General features: G+C 36.4%; 1 protein-coding gene across 6 annotated transcripts in view; it reads left to right on the top strand.

Annotated features, from left to right (window-relative positions):
* The window catches only part of RBBP8 (RB binding protein 8, endonuclease), a 146,270-nt gene that overhangs the window by 46,066 nt on the left and 76,677 nt on the right, over positions 1-23,527 (top strand). For all 6 annotated transcript variants that reach the window (XM_032310040.1, XM_032310037.1, XM_032310038.1 and 3 more), the window contains 2 exons: positions 6,267-6,379; positions 15,121-15,187. In XM_032310040.1, coding sequence (XP_032165931.1) covers positions 6,267-6,379; positions 15,121-15,187 — 180 coding nt within the window. The remainder of the gene's footprint in view (positions 1-6,266; positions 6,380-15,120; positions 15,188-23,527) is intronic.

The raw sequence follows: 23,527 nt of genomic DNA, 5'->3' as shown, positions 1-23,527 counted from the left end.
TTTTTTTTTTAAGATTTTATTTATTTGAGAGAGAGAAGGAGCACATGAATGGAGGAAGGGCAGAGGGAGAAGGCCAAGCAGACTCCCCACTGAGCAGGGAACCTGTTGCAGGGCTCCATCCCAGGACCCCAGGATCTTGATCTGAGCCAAACTGAGACCCTTAAATGACTGAATCACTCATGCACCCCATCAATGATGTATTTTTACTTTAGTACTTGATTTATCAATTTGAGACAATATCTGCTTACTTCTTACTATGACAATGAGAATTCTTTTTATCTCTCGCATATTTTTGAATAGTTACTATTTTAGTTCTTCTATGTTACCTTTGAACCTTAATACATATATTTATGTAAAAGTATGTCTTTACGAGGAATATATTTTAGGAAAATGTCTGAACAGTCTCCCTGAACTTACCACTATATTTGGAGGAAGGTATTGATATTTCAGCCTTTCCCTGTGTCATTCTTCTCTTCTACTTCCCACCCTGTGTTAACCTGAATCTTTCCATGTAAATAATATTGACAGTCTTGACAATGGTTACATTGTTTTCTCTTACCAGATCTCAATCTTTTGTATTTAGGTTATAATTTAATTATAGAAGCCAAAAAATAGTAAATAGTGTTTATTTATTGACTCTGTAAATACTCTCTGCTGAGCCAGGATAACATTTTCTTCTCTATAGATCCGATGTCATGACCTCTGTGCCACTCAAGGAGACTGTTTCTAATGTCCAAGCCACATAGTTACTTTTTTACTCTGTTTCAAATCAGCTGCTCAAATTAACCTCAAATCAGCCCATAATGTGCTATGACAAGGACATATTTGTATGAGCTTGGCTGTGCTTGTCCTAGAAGTTGTAACTACTTTTTTTCATGTTGAGATAAGAAACATGTCTTCCTTACTAGGTCATTAATATTATGTAGTGTGTTAGTTATTCTATTCATTGATTGTAATCCTTTTTGTTCCTTTTCTTGAAGGCATACTTCTTGGGTTAAAAAACTTTCTGTACTAGTTTGGAGCATTTACTTTCTAGGTTATTCTACAACTGCCATTCTGGGATTTCTCTTCACTGGATCCCTACATTAAGTCCATTATTTTCTTCAAGTTAGCAGATAATTATGGGGTACCAGCTTTGTGCCAGATCCTATTTAGACCTTGAATATATACCAGTGAAAAGGTTGATAAAATGTGGGCCTGTTTTTCCTTTTATTAGTTTTTTATGCTCATTTTCTTATAGCTCACCCTCAAATAACTGCAGAAAAGTACAGAGGAAGTAAATTTTCAGAGTCCTTGCTTGTCTAAAAATGTTGTTTTCTATTGATTTAGAGGATATTTTGAATAGATATAAAATTCTAGGTTCAAAATAGATTTCCTCCAGACTGAAGACATTTTCTCATTGTCTCTTAGCACCCAGTGTTGATAAAACTGATACCATTCTAATGTTATTCCTTTATAGATAATAAATTTTTTTTATCTCCTGGAATTTAAGACCTTCTTATCATTCTAAAATTATGTGAGGGAAGGGTATGTATGTTTCCTTCAATGTGTTGGGCACTCAGCCTGTTAACCTGAAGGCTGGTATCTCTTAGGGTATGGCAATTTTTTTCTGTTATTTCCCCTCTCCATTTTTGAGTTTTCTCCTCCTGGAGCAGTTCTCAGCCATAAACCGATTCTTTATAATCTTTTCTCTGATTTCTGTCACTTATTTTTTTTCCCCATGTTCTAGAATATTTCTTTTCTATTTTATTTTCCAACCCTACTATTAAGATTATTTTGATAATCACATATTTAGTCTTCAAGAACTTTTTATTGTTTATTGACCATTTCTTTATATGTGCATGTATGCTGTGGCCTATTTTTATACTTTACCTTGTGATTCTTCTTTAACTCGTTTATTTAGGAGTACATTGTTTAGGATTCACAGATTTGTGGATTTTCCCAATTTTCTTCTGTTGGTGATTTCTAATTTAATTCCATTGTGATAGAAGAGCATGCTTTGTATGATTTCAGTGCTTTTAAACTTATTGAGACTTGTTTTGTGACCTAGGAAATGGTCCTGGCAAATGTTCTAAATGTGCATTCAGCGGTTGTAGGTGGCATGTTCTGTAGATGTCAGGTCAAGGTGTTGTTGGTTTTTTTCAGGTCTGCTAGATCTATGTTGATTTCCTATCTCACTTGATCTATCCATTACTGAGAGTGGAAATCTCCAACTATTATTGTTGAATTTGTTTTTTCCTTTTTTCCTTCAAATTCTTGGGTTTTGCTCTATGTATATTTTGGGGCTCTAGTGTTAGATGCCTATATTTATCATTGTTCTATTTTTGTAATGAATTAACCCTTTTATTATAAAATTCACTGTGTTAGTAACACATTCTATCTTACAGTCTGTTTTGTCTGATATTAGTTAAGGTAGATGCTCCAGCTTTCTTTTGGTTTTGTTTGCATGGAATATATTTTTTCCATCCTTTTGCCTTGAGTGTATTTGTATCTTGGAATCTAAAGTATGTCTATTGTAGGGACACCTGGGTGGCTCAGTCATTAACCAACTCTTGATTTGGGATCAGGTCATGATCTCACAGCGATGAGAACAAGGCCCACATGGGGCTCTGCTCTCATAGGGGAGTTTACTAGAGTCTTTCTCTTTCAGTCTTCCTCTGCACAGCCCCCTCACCCCCAATTCAGGATGCACATGCCATTTCTCTCTAAAATAATGAATAAATCTTTTTTTTTAAAAAGCATGTCTACTGTAGATAGCATAAAGTTGATTCATTTTTTTGTTCTGACAGTTTCTGCCTTTTGATTGGAGTGTTTTATCAATTAATAATGTAATTATTGATTTCCTATCTCACTCCATCAATAATGGATTATTGATACAGTTGGATTTATGCCATCTTGCTTTCTATATGTCTCATATCTTTTTTATTCCTCATTTTCTGCCCACCCCTGCCCCCACCCCAAGACTCACTTTTTTGGGAACTCTTATTATTGACATGGTAAACATTCTAGGATAATGCTCTGGTTTTCTTTTCTTTTTTTTTTTTTTTTCTTTTTTAAATATTTAATTTATTTATTTATTTGACAGAGAGAGAAATCACAAGTAGGCAGAGCAGCAGGCAGAAAGTGGGGGGGCGGGAAGCAGGCTTCCTGCGGAAGAGAGAGCTCAGTCCCAGGACCTTTAGATCATGACCTGAGCCAAAGGCAGAGGCTTAACCCACTGTGCCACCCCGGTGCCCCAATGCTCTGGTTTTCTTATCTTTTCTATTTTCTCTTTGTTTTGGGGGGAGATTATCTCAACTTTATTTTCTCACCTTCTGTGGAGTTTGGATTTTTTCCTGCTGCTATATTTTTAACTTCTAGGATTTTTTGTTTTTGTTCCCAGGATATTTCCTTTTACTGCAGTCCTGTTTTCATGTCAGTTTGGTCTCTTCTTCAGTTCTCCTGAGAGAACTGAACTTCAGTTCTTTACAGTTTGACAACGGTGGTATTTTTTTTTCTTCTCTCTATGTAGCTTTAATTTTTAAAGATTTATTTATTTAGGGGAGAGAGAGAAAGCACACACAAGTGCAAGCTGGGGGAAGGGAGAGAGAGGGAATCTCCAGCAGACTCCCTGCCGAGCCAGAGCAGGATGTGGCACTTAGTGCAGGAGTTGATCTCACGATCCTGAGACAACAACCTGAGCCTACATCAAGAGTCAGACTCATAACCAACTGAGCCACCCAAGTACTGCCTCTTTTTTTTTTTTTTTTAGTGTCTTTAGTCTCTCTCTTTTTTTTAAGATTTTATTTATTTGACAGAGAGAAATCACAAATAGGCAAAGAGGCAGGCAGAGAGAGAAAGAGGAGGAAGTAGGCTCCCTGCCAAACAGAGATCCCAAAGCGGGACTGGATCCCAGGACCCTGAACTCATGACCTGAGCCAAAGGCAGAGGCTTAACCCACTGAGCCACCCAGGCGCCCCATGTTTTAGTCTCTTACTTTATCTCAGCTGTCTGTTGATCTTCATTATCTATTCATATTTAAGAGAGGTGGATGAAAGTTGGAAGCTCTGAGTGGAATTGTGGGCTATGACCTTCCCTGCAGGTTGATCTGCCTTGTGTGTTTCACTGATAATTCTCTAATGTCAGTATCTTTAGATCTGATTTCCTAGAGGAGGCTCCTTTATTCTGCTTCTTGGAATGAAGGTTGGCTACCAAAGTTCTGGAAGCCAAATAGATGATGAGGGCCTAGGCTAGGGCCCGAGAATTTGGCATGCATAGACATTCATTTCATTATTTTACTCCTACCCTTATCTGTACCTCCTATCTCCCAAACCAGTGTCTGTTTAGACCCTCTAGAGACTCAACTTGGAGTATTCTGCTGGGAATGGAAGGGGTGATCACTTGAGTGTTCAGAATATAAGAGAAAATACGTTGGTATGATGATTTCTTGAAATACTGTAAATCACTCACGCTGAGAACCAATTTTTTAAACTTCTGCAAATTCTGCTTTATATATCAGGTTGGTTCTAAGTCAGTGCTGTCTGACAGTTTTCTGTGATAATGGAAATATTTTATATCTACACTGCGTAATATGGTAACATCTAGACATGTGGCTTTTGAGTACTTGAGCATAACTGAGTTCGATTTCAATTTTAATTTATTTAAATTGGAATAGCCATTTGTAGCTGTTACTACCATATTGGACAACACAATTCTAGACTTTTCCCATCATTGGCTTAGGATTCAGCATTCTCAGGGAGTTTCAATTTTGTCCACCCACTGCCTAGCTTTAAGGTTTTTGTTTGTTTTCTCTCCCATTAGGCCTGTCCTGGTGGGTTTGTGTTTTTAAAAATATACATGTATCTTTGCTATAGTTTTGTAGGATCTTGGGAAGGAGCAAAAGTTGATGGAAATGTTAACTCTGTCATCTTTACTTAGATGTTTGTCATATAAAATGGTTCCAAAGATCTTGACTGTCCTAATTCCTGTCTTTGGAGCATACTCTAATTAAACTGTGATGTCCAATTCTTTATTTCTTCATTCTAGGCATTCTGATTTTATTATTGCATCCTATCTGTGATCTCTAATTTTTATTTTTTCATCCATATCAACATTGTTGATATGAGTTTTACTTTCTTGTAAAATTCCCTAGGTTCTTTTTGTTTGTTTTAGTTGTACAGTTTTAATTTTTTACCTCCTTAACTTATAAAATTCATGGCTTACACTACCATGCTATGACTTCCATAGACACTTAAATGCTTAGTATCTTACTGACAGGTTATCAAGTTAAAGTTATTACTTCAGATTATGTATTTCCCAAATTCCTGCTGTGGGGTATATGTCTTCTTTTTAACTATATTTTTTCCTGATTAACAAATAATAAAATTAGAGAAATTTTGAAAAAGAGAAAAACGCTAAGAAAAAAATCTCCTATAATACGGGTACCTATAACATAACTGTTATCAACATTTTGAGGTACACCTTTCTCTTTACCACTCCCCAGCCCCTATGTGCAATATATGTATTGCCCTCTTCCCTTCAGCACTCACAAATAATCAGTGAAAACTATTTTTAAAACTTTTTTTGCATAATAGTACATCTGTGAATTTTTCTAACATTCGGGTTTTTTTTTTTTAAAGAGTTTATTTGCTCATTTGACAGAGGGAGAGAGATCACAAGTAGGCAGAGAGGCAGGCAGAGAGAGAGGGGAAGCAGGCTCCACACCAAGCAGAGAGCCTGAATTGGGGCTTGATCCCAGGATCCTGAGATCATGACCTGGGCTAAAGGCAGAAGCTTAACGCACTGAGCCACTCAGATGCCCCAACATTGGGGCTTTTTTAATGATGAAAGGAACAAAATATAAAGGTTGTTTTTGGGTTTTTGTTTTGTTTTGTTTTGTTTACTTAGTATTCTTGGACCTAGTATTCATTCAGCTAAAAAAGTTGAACATTCATTATGTGTTTGCTAACGGTATAATACATCATTAAACTAGTTAATTTTCTCTGTATTTACCAAGTCGGTTCTTTAGAGCTTCAAAAAGCATAAAAATCTTGGCTTTCAAATATAATGAAGTATCTTTTAGTAGTTCAGAAAAAATTGAATTTCAGCTTTACAGAGGTATAATGGACAAATAAAATTGTAAAATAAAGTGTACATCATAATGATTTGGTGAACATATCCATAGTGAAGGAATTTCCACTAATTAACACAACCATGATCTCATAAACTTAATTTCTGGTAAGAACATTTAAGTTCTATTCTAAAAATATTTTCTTTTTGTTTCCTAGGTTAAGAGCAGGATTATGTGATCGCTGTGCAGTAACTGAAGAGCACATGCGGAAAAAACAGCAAGAGTTTGAAAATATCCGGCAGCAGAATCTTAAACTTATCACAGAACTTAGTGAGTTTCCTTTTCTTCATTAATTATTTGAAATATAATGTGCTGTTGTTAAAACCTACTATTAAATTGGTTGTAATCAAATGGATTGTTCACATACATTTTTTCCTCATGTGGGCAAAAGTTCAAATGTCCTTTATTCTCCTTCTGTAGATTTAACTTCATATTTATTTTAGTAAGAAATAGGGTACAAAAAGGTGGGCTCAATACTATCCACATTGGCCTCAAGTCCCACTAGCTATAAAGCAAGAAGGAAATTTCCTTCCATTATGTCTGTACTTCCTTCTTTAGTGTTATTTTTATTTCGTGTAATTTAACTAGTATTTAGTAAACTTAAATACAAAAAATAGAATTTAGTATTCTATGAAAGTATATACTTTCTTTGGTTTTCATGACATACTATTACAAATATATCATTTTCTATTGAGTCTCCTTACACATTTAATGTAGGGCTTCCTTACATTCTTAGCCTTCTCTTAACCTTTTCTTCTAATACCTCTCTTAACCTTATTCTCTATTAACACTTCATATACTCTCTTAGTGACCTTTACCTTGATTCTCTATAAACAACTCACAACCAACACATCTAAGATTTAATTAATTTATCTTCTTTTCCAAACTAAGTCCGTCTTCTATTTTTTTCTATTATATTGCTATCCTCTGGTTACTCAAACAAGAATAAATGAGTATATGTAACCTCATTGTTTCAAAAGAGAAAGAACATAATTTTTTTTTGTTCCTGGGGATAATTACTATTAACAATCTGATCATGTATCTTTCCGGGTCCAGGTTTATTTTTCTGTCTGTCTCTCCTTTGTTTTATCCCTTCCTTCTCTCTCTTCTCTCTCTCTCTCTCTCCCTTTTTTAAGGTTTTTATTTTTAAGTAATTTCTATACCTAACAGGGGGGCTTGAACTCACAGCCCTGAGATCAAAGAGTCACATGCTCCACTGACTGAGCCAATCAGATGTCCCCCTCTTCTCTTCTCTTAAATTTTAATGAGACCATACTGTACTTCTTGTTCTGACATGTTTTAATTCATTTTAGGCTATGATTTAGAAGTCTTTACATGTTAATTTAAGTCTGTAGCTTCTGTGGTGTGTATGTGTGAATGGGTACATATGTTTATTTAGGAATATAAGAATACTATCAGTAAGTAGGAAACCATTACATCTCTGTTTAACATAGTTGAGATCTACAATTATATTATTGTTAGTATAGCAATAATCTCTGATAGTGTCTGCATACCTAATAATCAAATTACCAACAAATCTGGCTATCTGAAAAATAGCCAAACTCTTCAAAGGACTAAAGACATTGTTCTTTTTCATGGCTGCATTATATTCTATAGCATAGATGTCATTTGGCGATTCTGCTGTTGATGGACAGCTTGATTTTTGGTGGGGGGAGGGGTTTGAAAACATGCATTTCCCTGCATCTTCTTTAGCTTCGAGCAAAAACATAGGAATTAATAATACCCTATCTTATGGGTAAAGAATGTTACCTTAATTTTAAGTTAGCATTCTCCTTCTAACTGTTCAGGTTAAGTTATTTTTTTACATGATATTCAGTTTACATTTCTTCTTGGAGAATAGCTTGAATATCCTTTGCCTAATTTTCAGATAGACAAAATACCTCATGAATTCACTTTTAAAATGCAAATTCAAGACTGTAGATCTGTTGTTAACCTTTTCTCTAATACCATCTCCATCTCTTCCCATACTGAGAAGCCTGGTTCTCAAAGACACAGGGATGACAGAATGAAAATACCCCCAACTACTCATTTTTTAAATCTCATAAGCACAGTAGTCTCAGAATTGCACCATTAGTAAGACTACCTGTATAATTATGGTAAAGTTTAAGAAAATAATTTTACCAAAGAAAAATTACCAAGGTCAAGTCCCAAGTTATCATAATAATAAAAAACACCAGGGCCTTCATATATATGATTTTTTTCATGTTTCTGTTCATTGCTATTTGGTTTTCTTCCTCCCTTTTCTTTCTTTTATGTTTTTACTTTCCCAGTTTTGAATTTTGAGGATGTCTGTCTTATTTGTATCCGATACTTTACTTTTTGTTTTTTAATTCTTTATATCTTTTTGATCATCCTTGAAAACAAATTTTTTTAAGTAGGCTCTAGGCCAACACAGAGCTCAGACTCACAACTACAAGATCAAGAGTCACATGCTCTTCCAGCTGAGCCAGCTGAAATTTTACCATGTGTTCCTAAATATAAAGTTAATATCTTGACCACCTTCGAATAATACACAGACCTTAAAACACCTGAACTCTGCTTACATACTATTTATGCCTAGCATTTCATTTCCTTTTTCTTAGCATTCTAAGTTAGAAGCTTCTTTAAAAATGACTTTATTAAGACAGTTTTTTAAAAGATTTGCCTATATATTTTATGGGTTTCTTTGCTTATTACTACTTTTGCACCTCAGTTTCCTTCTAGGATTATTATCCTTTCTGAGATACATCCTTCAGAAGGCATTTGTTAGGGGGGGTGCCCAGATGGCTCAGTTGATTAAGCCACTGCCTTCAGCTTATGTCGTGATCCCGGAGTCCTGGGATCGAGTCCCTCATCCAGCTCCCGACTCTGCAGGGAGTTTGCTTCTTCCTCTGACCTTCTCCCCTCTCTTGCTCTCTCTCTCTCTCTCTCTCTCTCTCAAATAAATAAATAAAATCTTTTTTTTTTTGCTTTTAAAAGAAAAAGGTATTTGTTGGTTCTAAACTTAGTTTTTATCCACAGATGTTTTTATTTTACTTTTACTTTTGTAAGGCTATTTCAGGGTAACAATCATTTTTCTCTGACTGCTGCTAAGATCTTTTTTCTTGTTTTGGTGCTTTATAATTTTAATTCAGTTAACCAATTAACCAAGTTTTTTTTTTTTAATTCTGTTTAGTATATATTACAAAATCTATGAAACCACATCTTTAATCGTATCTGGAAAACTGTCAGCTACTGGCTTTTCAAATACTGTGTTTTCTCCATTCTCTGTTTTTAGATTCTGGATGAGACCTCATCATTCTCTCCTTCATACCACTTGATGTCCCTTTCCTGTTTTCATCCTCTTGTTTCTCTTTGCAGTGTTCTGAGTGATTTCAACTGTCTTTTTTTTTTTTTTTTTTTAAGATTTTATTTCTTTGACAGAGAGAAAGATCACAAGTAGGCAGAGAGGCAGGCAGAGAGAGGCGGGGGAAGCAGGCTCCCCGCTGAGCAGAGAGCCCGATGGGGGGCTTGATCCCAGGACCCTGAGATCATAACCTGAACTGAAGGCAGATGCTTAACCCACTGAGCCATCCAGGCGCCCTTCAACTGTCTTGTTCAATATACTAAGTATTTCAGTAGTTTTCTTGTGCTGAGTTATTTTATTTTAGTAACCAAATTTTTCATTCCTTAAAATTCTATTTGGTTCTTTTTCAAGTCTGCCTAGTCATCTTTTTCTTCTTCTTTTTTTTTTTTTTAAATAAGCTGTATGCCCAACATGGGACTTGAACTCATGATCCCAAGATCAAGAGTCGCATGCTCTATTGACTGAGCCTGCCAGGCACCCCCTTCTTTATTTTTTTTTAATGAAATGATTTTAAAAATGCAGAAAGGAAGGGAGAATAGTAAAGAACCCTCATACACAATGCATTTATCATTTTAAAACATAGAATAGTTCCCTTTCCTATTTTTTTTTCTTTCAGGACATTGGCTTTTTTTTTTTTTTTAAGATTTTTTATTTATTTGAGAGAGAGAGAGCACAAGTGAAAGAGACAACATGAGCGGGGGCGGGGGGGACAGAAGAAAAGGGGAAAACAGACACCCCACTGAGAAGGGAGCCCAACATAGGGCTCAATCCCAGGACCCAAGGAAGTCGAAGGCAGACACTTAACCAACTGAGCCACCCAAGCACCCTCATAACATTGGCTTCTTGAAGTAGGGTCATTTTCCTAAAATTTTGCCACCTTCTGCATTTTTTTTTTTAACATTTTATCTTGTTCCTTTATTTTCTATTGAATAAATACTGGATGTGAAGGCTTGATAGGTCTAGATTAAACATTTTTTTGACAACAGTACTTCATAACTAAAGCTGGCTACTTCATATTGCATTGTATCAGGAGACAGATATTTTCAGGTTATTCCACTCTTAGGGATTCTAAGATTGATCACTGGGTTAAGGTGATAGCCATGTTTCTTTATTAGAATAGAGTCACGTTTTCTCCACCAAGTAATCTGAGGGGGGGGATGGATGTGTGATACTAAGAAATCTTGCAAAAATTATAATTCTTTCTGTCTTTCCATAATGGTTTTCACATCTACTGGTGAGCCTTTCCTGAATTGATTCTTTAGAGATTATAAAATGCTAAATTTTCATGTCTGTTATTTCTACATTTATTAGCTGTGTTCTTCGGAAAATAGGATTTTACCCTTATAAATTGGGACTGTTGGCTACCTTGGAATATAGTTCCTACTAGAAAGGCATGGTACATCTTAATTTTCTCCCTTTAATTGCTAATTTTCAGAGTAGGGTCTTCTGTAATAGTTATCTGCAGTGGTGACAAATAGGTTATGTGTGTGTGTGATGTTTCATTTTGTTTTTGATTAAAGTGAGGCTTTCTCTTTTTTGAGTATAATAAACCCATAGGATTTTATATATTGAATGTGTGTCACTCAGTTATGATCATTATTATTGATGCTCAGATTATTTCAACCTTGTCTGCCTACCCACTTTTTTGTAATAACTTCTAGTGTGTTCATTTTGGACATTCCATCTTTTAAATCTTTAACCATTTCATTACTACATAAGATATTTCTATATTCTGAAATACTTGGGAATCCATATCGGAGTTATCTTCTGCTGACTCTAGTGGTAAGGATAAGGTTTACTTTGGATCCATTCCAGGAGTTTGGGCTTAAACTGGATATCTCAGGTTCAGTCCGTCCACCAGGGCTGTGAGATAGCTCAGAGTTTTATTTTGTTTTTGTTGATGATTGTGGTGGTGGTGTGGAAGTCCCTTGCATTTCTCTTCCTGTGAGTTCAGCAGTTAGTAAAAATTACGTTTTTCTGTAGGTTCTAGTTGTTTTATAGCAAGATCACTGTAAGAATATCTAATTCAGGGGCACCTGGGTGGCTCAGTGGATTAAAGCCTTGGCCTTCAGCTCAGGTCATGATCCCAGGGTTCTGGGATCCAGCCCCAGTAAGGTTCTCTGCTTGGCAGGGAGCCTGCTTCCCTACCCCACCCCACCCCTCGGCCTGACTCTCTGCTACTTGTGATCTCTCTCTGTCAAATAAATAAATAAAATCTTAAAAACAAAAAAAAAGAATATCTAATTCATCCATTAATCTCAAGTGTTTACTTAGCCCAAGAAGGTTTTTTTTTCTGCTTTTTTTAAGTATCCCTTTCCATTCTCTCTGTTTCTTCTTCTGGAACACATATTACTAAGATGCCAGGTCCTCCCATTCTGTCTAATTTTTCTTTACACTTTGTAACTTTATCCTCTTATGCTGAATTTTGGGAGTCCCTTAGGTAGATATTCTGTCTTCATTCACATTTAGTCTGTTTTCATCCCACTTATTATGCTTTTAATGATTATGACCTTTGTTTCAGGGCCACCTGTTGCTTGTTTTTTTTTAAAGATTTCTTATTTATTTATTTGACAGAGAGAGATGACAAGCAGGCAGAGAGAGGGGAGGAAGCAGGCTCCCTGCTGAGCAGAGAGCCCGATGCGGGGCTCGATCCCAGGATTCTGGGATCATGACCTGAGCCGAAGGCAGCGGCTTAACCCACTGAGCCACCCAGGCGCCCCCTGTTGCTTGTTTTTAATGAATCTATCAGCCTTTGAAATCTAAAGATGTCATCAGATATCTTTTGTTTCCTATATTAAAACTACTTATCCAGAGGCTAATTTTTTTTCCACTGGTTTTTATTTTTTAAATTTTTTAATTTTAATTTTTTTTAAAGATTTATTTATTTATTTAACACAGAGAGAGAGAGAGAGAGAGAGAGAGAGAGAGGTCACAAGTAGATGGAGAGGCAGGCAGAGAGAGAGAGGGAAGCAGGCTCCCTGCTGAGCAGAGAGCCTGATGCGGGACTCGATCCCAGGACCCTGGGATCATGACCTGAGCCAAAGGCAGTGGCTTAACCCACTGAGCCACTCAGTGGGTGCCCCTCCACTGGTTTTTAATTCCTTTTCTTTTTTAAAGATTTATTTATTTTACAAAGAGGGAAAGAGAGAGCTGGGGGAGGGAAGAAGTAGAGGGAAAGGGAGAGAGAATATCTTAAGCAGACTCTGTGCTGAGTGTGGAGCCCCACACAGGGCTCAATCCCATGATCCTGAGATCATGGGCTGAACAAGAGTCAGACACTCAACTGACTGAGCCACCCAGGAGTCCCAGTTTTTAGTTCTTTTTTTAAAAAATACTGTTTTTTAAAGTTTTTTATGTGTTTTTTTGACCCTTAATTGTTTATAATTATAAATGTCTCTAAATTAATACTTTTGTTAAATGTAGACTTAACTTCTTTAGCTCAAGGAAGAATGCCTACTTTGCTAACAGTAAGTGCAGGTTCTGGTTTACAGGAGCCCTACTTCAATGGCAGAGTGTAGGAGAAAAGGGAACTTGATCGGAGAGATTTTCTGTAGGGTATATGGATAGTTTGTCTTCTAGGCACTTCTGGGAGTGCCTTCTGTAGTGATTACTGTAAGTTACTGCCCTGATCTCCTTGTCTCAGTATTTATTAATGGACTCTCCAATGTTAATACTTCTGGAAATCTATTCTCATGACTTTAGCTTAAGGGCAAATGTTTGCTCATTCAGCAACTTCTGGAATTCTGCCTATACTGGAATTAATGTGATGTTCTGAGGAAAAGGCTCACTTTTTAAAAGGCCTTTTCTTTGGTTAGATTTTACCATCAGTCTGAGTCTATCTATTTTTAAAACGTTAGTGAATTTTTTTTAGTTCTGATCTGCTGGTGGCAACCATTTTGACTTGTCAGTATTGCAGTTGACTTATTGTTAGAGTTGCTTTATCATTTCATTGGCATTTGGAGAGGGAGAGTCAGGTAAAACCATCTTTATAAGAAATTTAAGGTCATCTTTGATTTCTCTCACCTTAGAGAGGATGAATTGCCAAATAATTACTGATTCTGCATCTGTAATAGCTCTTCTGCCTGTGCTCAATTCCTATTTCTGTACCTTCCACATTAGTCCAAATACTCATTTCATATTTTAAGGATCACCTGACTTGTCAGTGCTTTTTTTTCTCACCTTGGTATAGGCTGTACATACTAACAAACCAATCTTCCCATCATTCAGCTATGAAAAATAAAACCTGGTAATCTTTCAAAATGAAGTTCAGATTACTTAACCTGATTTTGAAGACTTCCTACCATTTGTTGTTATACCCAATCTTTTTTTCTAACTTTGCTTCATTAATTTTCTGCATAGAACTCTGTCCATGGGTGCCTTTGTGGCGCAGTCATTTAAGAGTCCCGTTCTTGGTTTCAGCTTAGATCATGATCTCAGGGTCGTAAGATGGAGCCCCATGTCAGGCTCCATGCTCAGCAGGAAATCAACTTGAGATTCTCTCCCTCTGCCCCTCCCCCCACTCAAGATCTCTCTCTTTCAAATAAATCAATCTTAAAAAAACGAAACAAAACAAAAAACCAGAAAACTCTGGTTCAGTTGTCCTGTCTTTGATGAATCCTTTTCTCATCTTCTCAAGAACCCAAAGTAACCTGTTTCTCCTTGAAATTTCCTTTAGTTCTGTACCTCTATAACGTCCTTCTTGCTTTCAACAGTATAGAATACGTTTAAGTAATATCTGGTCCCTCATTAGGCTATACTTTTCTCTAGACACTGTCCATATCTTAATTTTTTTAAGATCCTCCATAGAAGGTAGTTTAGTAGCCTCACATAATTATAGATAGCCAAAAAAGTTTTATTTACTCAATGAAGGAAATTATGTTTATATTTATAAACCACTAAATTATTAACAAATGTTTAGAATATGATTAACTTTATTTCTAGAGATTAGTCATATTTACTGTGAGCTCTTGGATATTCCTCCTAGGAAAGTACATGTGTAGCTCGTGACATACAAAAGTATACTATATATATATATAAAGTATATTATATGTATATATAAAGTATCTATTTTTGTGCTGACTGAAGTAGAAATTTGGCCCAAAATTGAGTTTCTGCTAAGTTAAATAAACACAGACAGGAAAATTTAATCAAGGTAGATTCAAACAAATACTATTTCAGTGGATATATTTAAATTACTGATGCTGTAATTATGGAACAGGGTATAATTAAGGAAGAGAATTTGACTTAAATGTGCTAATGTTATAAAAATTATACTGCTCTTTGGTGTTATTTTACTTTTAATATCAGATTTATTTTAAGATAAAGGTCTTTTACTAAAATGGCATTTGGAATTAGTAGGACTGAGTAACAGAGGGAATGCTCTCTTGACTTCAGTAGGAATAATTAAACCGTACTCCCCAGGACATGAAGTACTTTTTCTTTTTTGCCCACAAGCATAAAACAAAATTATCAGTTAATCAGTTACATAGAACTGGCACAATATGCGATGTAGTGATCACTACTAAGTAACAAATTAATCTTGCACAGTAGCATTAACTCTGACTAACATTATGGCTTAGAATTAGAAATCCTAATTCTCCATAATTATTGATAATTATTGAAAAAACCTAACATACATGTGCTTGTTTTTCATATTATATTTAAGTGAATGAAAAGAATACTCTCCAGGAAGAAAACAAAAAGCTTTCTGAACAGCTGCAACAGAAAATTGAGTAAGTATCTCCTACTTAATTGCAACAGAAAATTGAATATTTTCCCTTAAATTTTCTTTCTTTATTATACTTAGCTATACAAACTGAAGATATTAAGAGTTGGAATTTTCATTTTTAAAAATGGTACAATTTTCTGCAATACCATAAAGAAAATCACTCTTTTGGTAGTACACATGAAGAGTGTATATGTATCTATTAGGTTAATGTGTACATAAAGAAAAAAAAATTAATGTAAAACATTTTAATTTTTATAATTATTTATTTGAAATATTTGTATTTTATTTTTTTAAAGATTTGTTTATTTATTTGAGAGAAAGAGAGAGAGAGAGCATGAGCCAGGGTGAGGGGCAGTTTTCAGGGAGCTCAAAGTGGGGCCCAATCTCACAACTCTGAGACCACGACCTGAGCCAAAACCAAGAGTCATACACTCAACTGAGTCACCCAGATGCCCCGAAATACTTATATTTTATTTATTATTTATTTTTAAGATTTTATTTATTTATTTGACAGAGAGGGAACACAAGATGAGGGAGTGGGAGAGGGAGAAGCAGGCTTCCTGCCAAGCAGGGAGCCCAGTGCAGGGCTCAATACCAGGATCCTGGGATCATGACCTGAGCTGAAGGCATGCGTTTAACGACTGAGCCACCCAGGTGCCCCAATACTTACATTTTAAATAAATATATGAGTTTTCAGCCCTGACCCAAAAGCTTCATAAAAGCAATCTGAATAACTTTTTCCTCTAACACACTTTGCAGACGTGGAGAACTTCTTACTTTTTCTGATCCTCTCCTCCCATTTCTCACACTGAATAAAAATAATAACTTGTATTCTGCGTACTTTACTCTTCTTTGTGCATTATGTTTATTATTTCTAATCCCCACTATGATTCTACAAGTTTTTATTATCTCTGCTTCTGTAGACAAGGAAACCAAAGTTCACAGAAGTCAAATAACTTCCCATTGTCTCACAGCTAGTAGGGTAAATAAGTCTATCACTCCCACCCCTATCTTTTGACTTAAACCCCTCTGTTTTCTCCAATATTCGATAGTATCTCAGAAAAAGAATCTGTTTTTCTGGATATGGTCTGTCACAGAGCTGAGATATGGCCAGTTCTTAGTTCCCATTTATATAAAACTTATGAAATATTTTTAAGAATTAGAATTCAGAATAGTCTCTGTGGTTTTATAGGGGTCTTAAAGATTCTATTGCATTTGAGCAGAAATCTACAAAATCTTTGGTAAACTATGTGGGTATGACACATTATTATGGCTTTAGAATAGTTACTGTCTTATGTATAAACATATCTTATATGTGGAATAAAACATATTTATCAGTATATACTTTTAAGTAGTGGATATCCAATAGGATTTTCATAATCCTCCCATTTTATCAGTCCACTAAATATTAGTGAAGGGAGTTTTGAAGGGGAATGACAGGTGAAGAAAGAAGGCTGTGGGATCGGACTGAGATTATCAAACATGCATGTATGAAAATGTCAACACTTTCCAGTTTTATTCCTACCACACATTGATGTAAGCTAGAACATACATCCATAATCTCTAAAACCCAAAAGATTCTAAAACCCAAAAGTTTGTTTTTTTTTTTTAATGGTATTCACAACCTAACCTCACCCCAACTCACAGGATGCTATTTATATAGTCCTTATCAATCCCACGTCACGTGAGTATTCCTGTGCTTTGCTGTGAAAATGGCAGTGTGCCCCACTACAGGATGATACCTCAGGCTCCCCTGGAGGGGTTCTGTAATAAGCTGTATGTGCTCCATATTACCCACTGTGTTAAAAAAAAGCTGAATTCCACATCACATCTGGTTCCAAAGATTGCAGATAAGTGATTGTTGGCCTACATTAATTAATGGTTTGTGAAGTGATTTACATGTAGCTTATGGCATTCTGAACACCTCAGCCTTGGTATTTATGAATACCAAAGATAAGATAATGAACACGTAGAGGTTAATATGGGATTAGAAACATAAACGCTTCCAAAACCAAGGTACATAAAGTGAATTGAAACTGGTGAAATATGAATTCAAATTTACTCAGAATTAGTTTACTTTTAGTGTTCTGAAAGTCACAGGTTTTTCTATTAAAGCTCACTGATATTTTAGAAAAGAAATAAAAGCTAAAGTTTGAAATTACAGTAAAGAGTAACCATATGGATGAGCTACGAAGTATGCATCTTTTATTTCAGACATGTCTGAATCAGAACAGTGTAGGGGCTTATCTATTGTGCCTTTAAGTTCTCTTCTGAAGTTTAAGGTAGTTGTTATTCTCATAAGCCAACCTCTTTTGTAGCTTGCTCTCCTAAAACAAATATACTTTTGCTTGGCAGTTTAAAAAAATGGCAAGTAGTATCTTTTTTCTTTGACTCCCTAAACCACTGTAACATTATGCTGTTAGTGCCTAAAATCCCTCTGAACGTTCACTTAGAAAAAACATTTGACTTACACCTCTGCTTGTTAAATCCAGAAATTCTGACCTAAGCTGGTTTTAATGTTACAGATAACTTACATGGTAGGACAGTTATTTAGTGACACTATAGTAAGAAGTTATTCAGAAAAAATCTGCTGTCTTAAAGTTTTAAAAATTGTGTGTGTGTATGCATATATGTATATGCAACTCTGCCAGTCACAGAAAGCAATAAATAAGCTAAGTGTTGAGGTCATGGCTCTCTGTGTTTTAGGAAATGGATATACTGAATCAGTGAAGGTCAAAGCAGCTTAGACATTCAAGGACTGTAATATTCGTTTCATTTTCACTTTTTTCCAAATTGAATTCCGTATATAATTTTCTTAACAAATAACCATTGTTTGAACACTTCCACTGCAATTTTAATCTCTCAAACCTGTTTAATTCTAGTCAGATATTGGGGCGCCTGGGTGGCTCAGTGGTTTAAGCCTCTGCCTTCGGCTCAGGTCATGATCTCAGGGTCCTGGGATCGAGCCCCACATCGGACTCTCTGCTCAGCGGGGAGCCTGCTTCCCCCTCTCTCTCTGCCTGCCTCTCTGCCTACTTGTGATCTCTCTCTGTCTATCAAATAAATAAATAAAAATCTTTAAAAAAAATTCTAGTCAGATATTAATAGAAGTTCTTTCCAAGTTTGTGTAGAATTCAGTCCACTTACAGGTTATTTGTTGATTCTGGTTTTGCTTTCTGCGAGCATCTGAAACAAGATACCCCCTCTTCTACTTTTTGCTTTTTTATTTAAGATTTTATTTATTTATTTATTTGACAGACAGAGATCACAAGTAAGCAGAGAGGCAGGCAGAGAGAGAGGAAGGGAAGCAGGCTCCCCGCCGAGCAGAGAGCCTGATGGGGGCTCGATCCCAGGACCATGGGATCAAGAGCTGAAGGCAGAGGCTTTAAACCACTGAGCCACTTTTTACATTCTTGAAGACAACTGTCAGGGCCCTCCTGAGTCTTACTCTTCCTTAAGGTAAATATCCTCTGTTCTTACACTGTTCCTCAGGAGGCATTACTTCAAGACTTCAAAGACCTTTTCTCTTTAACATTTTGGTTTGTCATTATCCTAACTAAGAACTCAGTATTCTAGGGTCACCTGGGTAGCTCAGTCGGTCAAGTGTCTCACTCTTGATTGTGGCTCAGGTCATGATCTCAGGGTCCAGAGATCGAGGTCTGTGTTGGGCTCTGTGCTCAGTGGAGAGTCTGCTTGAGATTCTCCCTCCCTCTCCTCCTCCTCACCATGCACGCGCATGCATTCTCTTTCTTAAAAAAAGAAAAAAAAATAAAAGTACTCCATATTCTAGGTATGGTCTGACTAATAGGACAATCTTGCTCTCTCCATTTTTGTATCTTTCTACTTATATTTATGTGGTCACAGCACATAAATATTATTGGTTGATTCTTATTGGTCTTACTGTGACTAGAACCTTGAAGCCAGAGTCTTTCCTATCCTCTACTTGTAGATATATTGTTTTAGATAAAAATACAGGACTTAAGAGTCATGGCTTTCGGGCGCCTGGGTGGCTCAGTGGGTTAAAGTCTGCCTTCGGCTCAGGTCATGATCCCAGGGTCCTGGGTTCAACCCTCACATCAGGCTCCCTGCTCGGTGGGAAGCCTGTTTCTCCCTCTGCCACTCACCCTGCTTGTGTTCCCTCTCTTGCTGTGTCTCTCTCTGTCAAATAAATAAAATCTTTAAAAAAGTAAATAAGAGCACTATTGATTAAATACTGTTCTCTGGGCATTGGATTTCATCTTTACATATATTACTTTTCACAGCTTTCCTGCAAAAAGGAAGTGGGAAATTACAGTACCGTACTTTATAGACACAGTATCCACTGTGACTGATAAGTGTCAGACCTATCATTTGAATACAGGTCTTCCTCACTTCAGAGTTTGTATAACCTTTCTGTAGTTTCGTGCTAAAGCATCCTCCAAAGGTTGTCTGCCTGTATAGGTGGCAGAGCCTGGATTCTCTCTTTTCTGACTCAGTTCATTGAGGCTTATAATCTCACATTTAACCTGTTCTATTTTATTTTGTTAGATTTGGCCCATTATTCCAACCTCTGGGGGGTCTTTCATATGTTGATTTTTTTTTCTTGCCATGTATTAAGTTAGCTTTTATTCTTAGCTTTATGTCTTTGAAAAATTTGATGAATATTCCATTAGGGCCCTTCATCAAAAACATTTAAAAAATGTTGAGCAAAATCTGCTTGAGGATGGAACCCTGAGGCGCATACTACTACATATTTCCTTCATTGTCATTCTTCAGGAGATGATATCAAGAGAATCATTGTCACATGCCTTCCTGTGAGAGCTTCATATACAATAAAACATTCCTCAGAATTAAAATTAGTCTTACTTGAATTATGAATATTATAAGTGCATACTGGTTCTAAGAGATCAGGGTAGTAGACTCACTAGTTTGTGTTTTAAGGTTCTTTTCCTTTTTTTGAAAATCAGAATGTTTAAGTAAACTTGATGGCTATAACTGCTTTGTTAAATTTAAAGCATGTTTTAACTAAGTTCTTTAGAGGAGAAAAGCTGAATGTTAAAAAACTTTTTTGTAGACTCTTTTTACAGAGTGAGACCCTGAATCTTTATAGGTCTTAAGAAAAAAAACAATTTAAGTTGTTTTGAAAGGAATTTAAGGGAAGGCCAACAAATAAAACACGCAATCAGAAAAATTTTACTCGGGACACCTGGGTGGCTCAGTTGGTTGGACAACTGCTTTCGGCTCAGGTCATGATCCCGGATTCCCGGGATCGAGTCCCGCATCAGGCTCCCAGCTCCACGGGGAGTCTGCTTCTCCCTCTGACCTTCTCCTCGCTCATGCTCTCTCTCACTGTCTCTCTCTCAAATAAATAAATAAAATCTTAAAAAAAAAATTTACTCTTATACTGTTAGAAAAATGAAAGAAAGTAGACCAGTGTGCATAATAACTAAAGCTATAGCATGAACTTCTTACGTTTCTCAAAAATTAGTGAGACTAATGCTTTAAAGAAGAGACTTGGTTAATACATGGAAGTTGTTTTGGTTTTTCAAATTTCCCTTTTATGACAAAAGAAGACAAAACCAGTACTTAGGGCACCTGCGTGGCTCAGTGGGTTAAGCCGCTGCCTTCGGCTCAGGTCATGATCTCAGGGTCCTGGGATCGAGTCCCACATCGGGCTCTCTGCTCAGCGGGGAGCCTGCTTCCTCCTCTCTCTCTCTCTCTGCCTGCCTCTATGCCTACTTGTGATCTCTCTCTGTCAAATAAATAAATAAAATCTTTAAAAAAAAAAAAAAAACAGTACTTAATTTACTTGTACTGGTTTAGACACCTCTAATTAGATCTAGGGTTTTTAGACTTTGTTTTTATTTTCCTTTTGTGACCCCCACTACTTATAGGTTGTCTGCCAGGAAATCAATTTCTTGTGACTCATTCATGTTCCAGGTTGAATTTTCATGACTAATAGGCAGATAGCCTGTGACGTGATTGGTTAAGGCAAGGTCAGATAGATTTTACACTCCATTAATTTATAAGGCTTTCTCATATGACCTTAACTTACTCTATTTTTCCACAATAAAACAGTAAAAAGTAGATATTAGCTCTAAAGATTTTCCTCAGTATAGAATATAGGATTATAGGCTACTGATATTATCCAGGAAATTAAGATATAAATCTGTATTAGGAAAAATTAATATTGTAATTTTTTAAAATCTCTGTTGGTCATAGTTTATAAAATTCTCATTGCTTCTTTTTTTAGAAATAGTATTACAAATTGATAATAAGTATAATAGATAGACTGGTTTTATCACATAAAGCCTTGAATGCCTGACAGACTGGGAAGAATTGACCAATAATTATTTAAAAAAGGAAAGAAAAAAAGAATTGACCAATAAGATCAGTAATCATTTCACATGGGCAAGTCAATTGAGTTCAAGTTAATTAACTATTTACTCGATAACCACAATTCGGTCCAAACCTAGTCTTAAGGTGTCATTGGTCTTAGAATTGAGTTGGGCAAAAATACATGCCTGGATCAGCACAAATTTATTTTTCTAATAGAATCTGGGAACCTCTCATATTCATTCATTTAACAAATATTTATTGAGTATGTACCAAGTGCCCACTGTTGTAGATACTTGATGCATCAGTGAGCCAAAGATTCTTTATCCTCTTAGAGCTTACATTCTGGCAGGTCAACAATAGACAAATTAATTATATACTAAGTTTGAAAGCCATAAATACTGTGGATAAAGTAAACAGAGCAGAGTAACAAGGAACAGGAGTACCAAAGGTGTGGGAACAAGGTTACAATTATATTTTTTTATTTTTTTCAAGATTTTATTTTAGAGAGCATGAGCAGGGAGTGGGGAGAGGGAGAGAATCTCAATCTCTACTGAGTGCAGAGCCAACACAGGGCTCAATCTCATGACACTGAGATCATGACCTGAGCCAAAACCAAGAGTCCAGCACTCAACCAACTGAGCCACCCAAGCACTCCAAGAGGTTACAATTTTAAAGAGCATGTTCGAGGTAGGCATTGATGGGAAAGTAAAACTAAAGCAAGGACTTGAAGGAAATGAGATAGCTAAGTGTTATCTGGGGATGAACATTCCAAGCAGACGGGAGAGCTAGAACAAGGAACCTAAAGTGGGTATATTGAGAAACTGAGGCTGATTGGAGTAGAATATAATTTTTAAAAAAAGATCAGAGAGGTAGTAGGAGGAGGGGGAAAATTAGATCATCTAAAAGACTTTGACTTGTGTTTCAAGTGAAATGGGGAGATATGGCAGGTTTTAATCAGAGGAGTGATACTCTATGACTGAAGCTTTAGTAGGGCTTTTATGACTGATGTGTTGAGAGTACATTGTAAGGGGGCCGGGGTAGAAGCAGTGGTGGAAACTCAAAGTGTGAATCCTACTTGTTGTAGTCAGTTATTAGTCTCATGGTCTACACTAAGGATAACACATTGAGTGCTTCTCACTACTGACCTGGGATCTGGCTGCCGGGACTTAGATATTGCTTCTGTTACTAATTTTTTAATAAGTGACTTAACTTCCATATCTTCATTTTCTCATTTATAAAATGAGAGTGGTATTTATAGCACATACAGTCGTGATAATTAAACCGATGCATGTAGCACTTCTCCTTCGTGCCTGGCAATATAAACCTCCAACAGATGTTGGTAATTACCACTGTTAGTATTATTCATCACCCTGTGTTTGTCAGTTACCAAATCATGTTGATTTTACTACCACATAATTTAACATTGGCCCCTTCCTCTCCATAGCTATTTTCAACATTTTTAAAAAAGATTTTTATTTATTAATTTTTTGACAGAGCACAAGTAGAGGGAGCAGCAGGCAGAGGGAGAGGGAGAAGCAGGCTTCCCACTGAGCCGAGGTCCAGATGCAGGACTTGATCCCAGGATCCTGGGATCATGACCAGAGCCGAAGGCAGCCACCTAACTGACTGAGCCACCCAGGCGCCCCTATTTTCAGCGTTCTAATTCAAACACACAGAAACTCTTGCCTGGATCATGATAGACACTGCCAAATTGATTCCTTGCCTCCATTCTTTCTGTCCCAGTCCATGTTGCAGTCTTGCTGCTCAATTGTCACGTTATTTCCATGCTTCAAAACCTTAATTAACTCTTCTCCTCCTGCTTTATAAGTTATGCACAAACTTAATCAAGGCTCTTGCTCATGTAGTTCTAGCTTGCCCTTCTCTAATGCCAGGTGCAGAGTATCGAATGCCTTCACTCAAATGTGTAGCTCCTCTGCCCATTTTCTCTCCCATTTGAAGTTCTTTTCATTTCACCTCGAGGTACCCCCAACTACACTTTGTACTTCACTTCTTACAGTAGTGTTCC

The sequence above is a fragment of the Mustela erminea genome, chromosome 13 (assembly GCF_009829155.1).
Source record: "Mustela erminea isolate mMusErm1 chromosome 13, mMusErm1.Pri, whole genome shotgun sequence".
In the NCBI taxonomy this organism is placed as follows: domain Eukaryota; kingdom Metazoa; phylum Chordata; class Mammalia; order Carnivora; family Mustelidae; genus Mustela; species Mustela erminea.
This window is presented reverse-complemented; position numbering and strand designations above follow the sequence as displayed.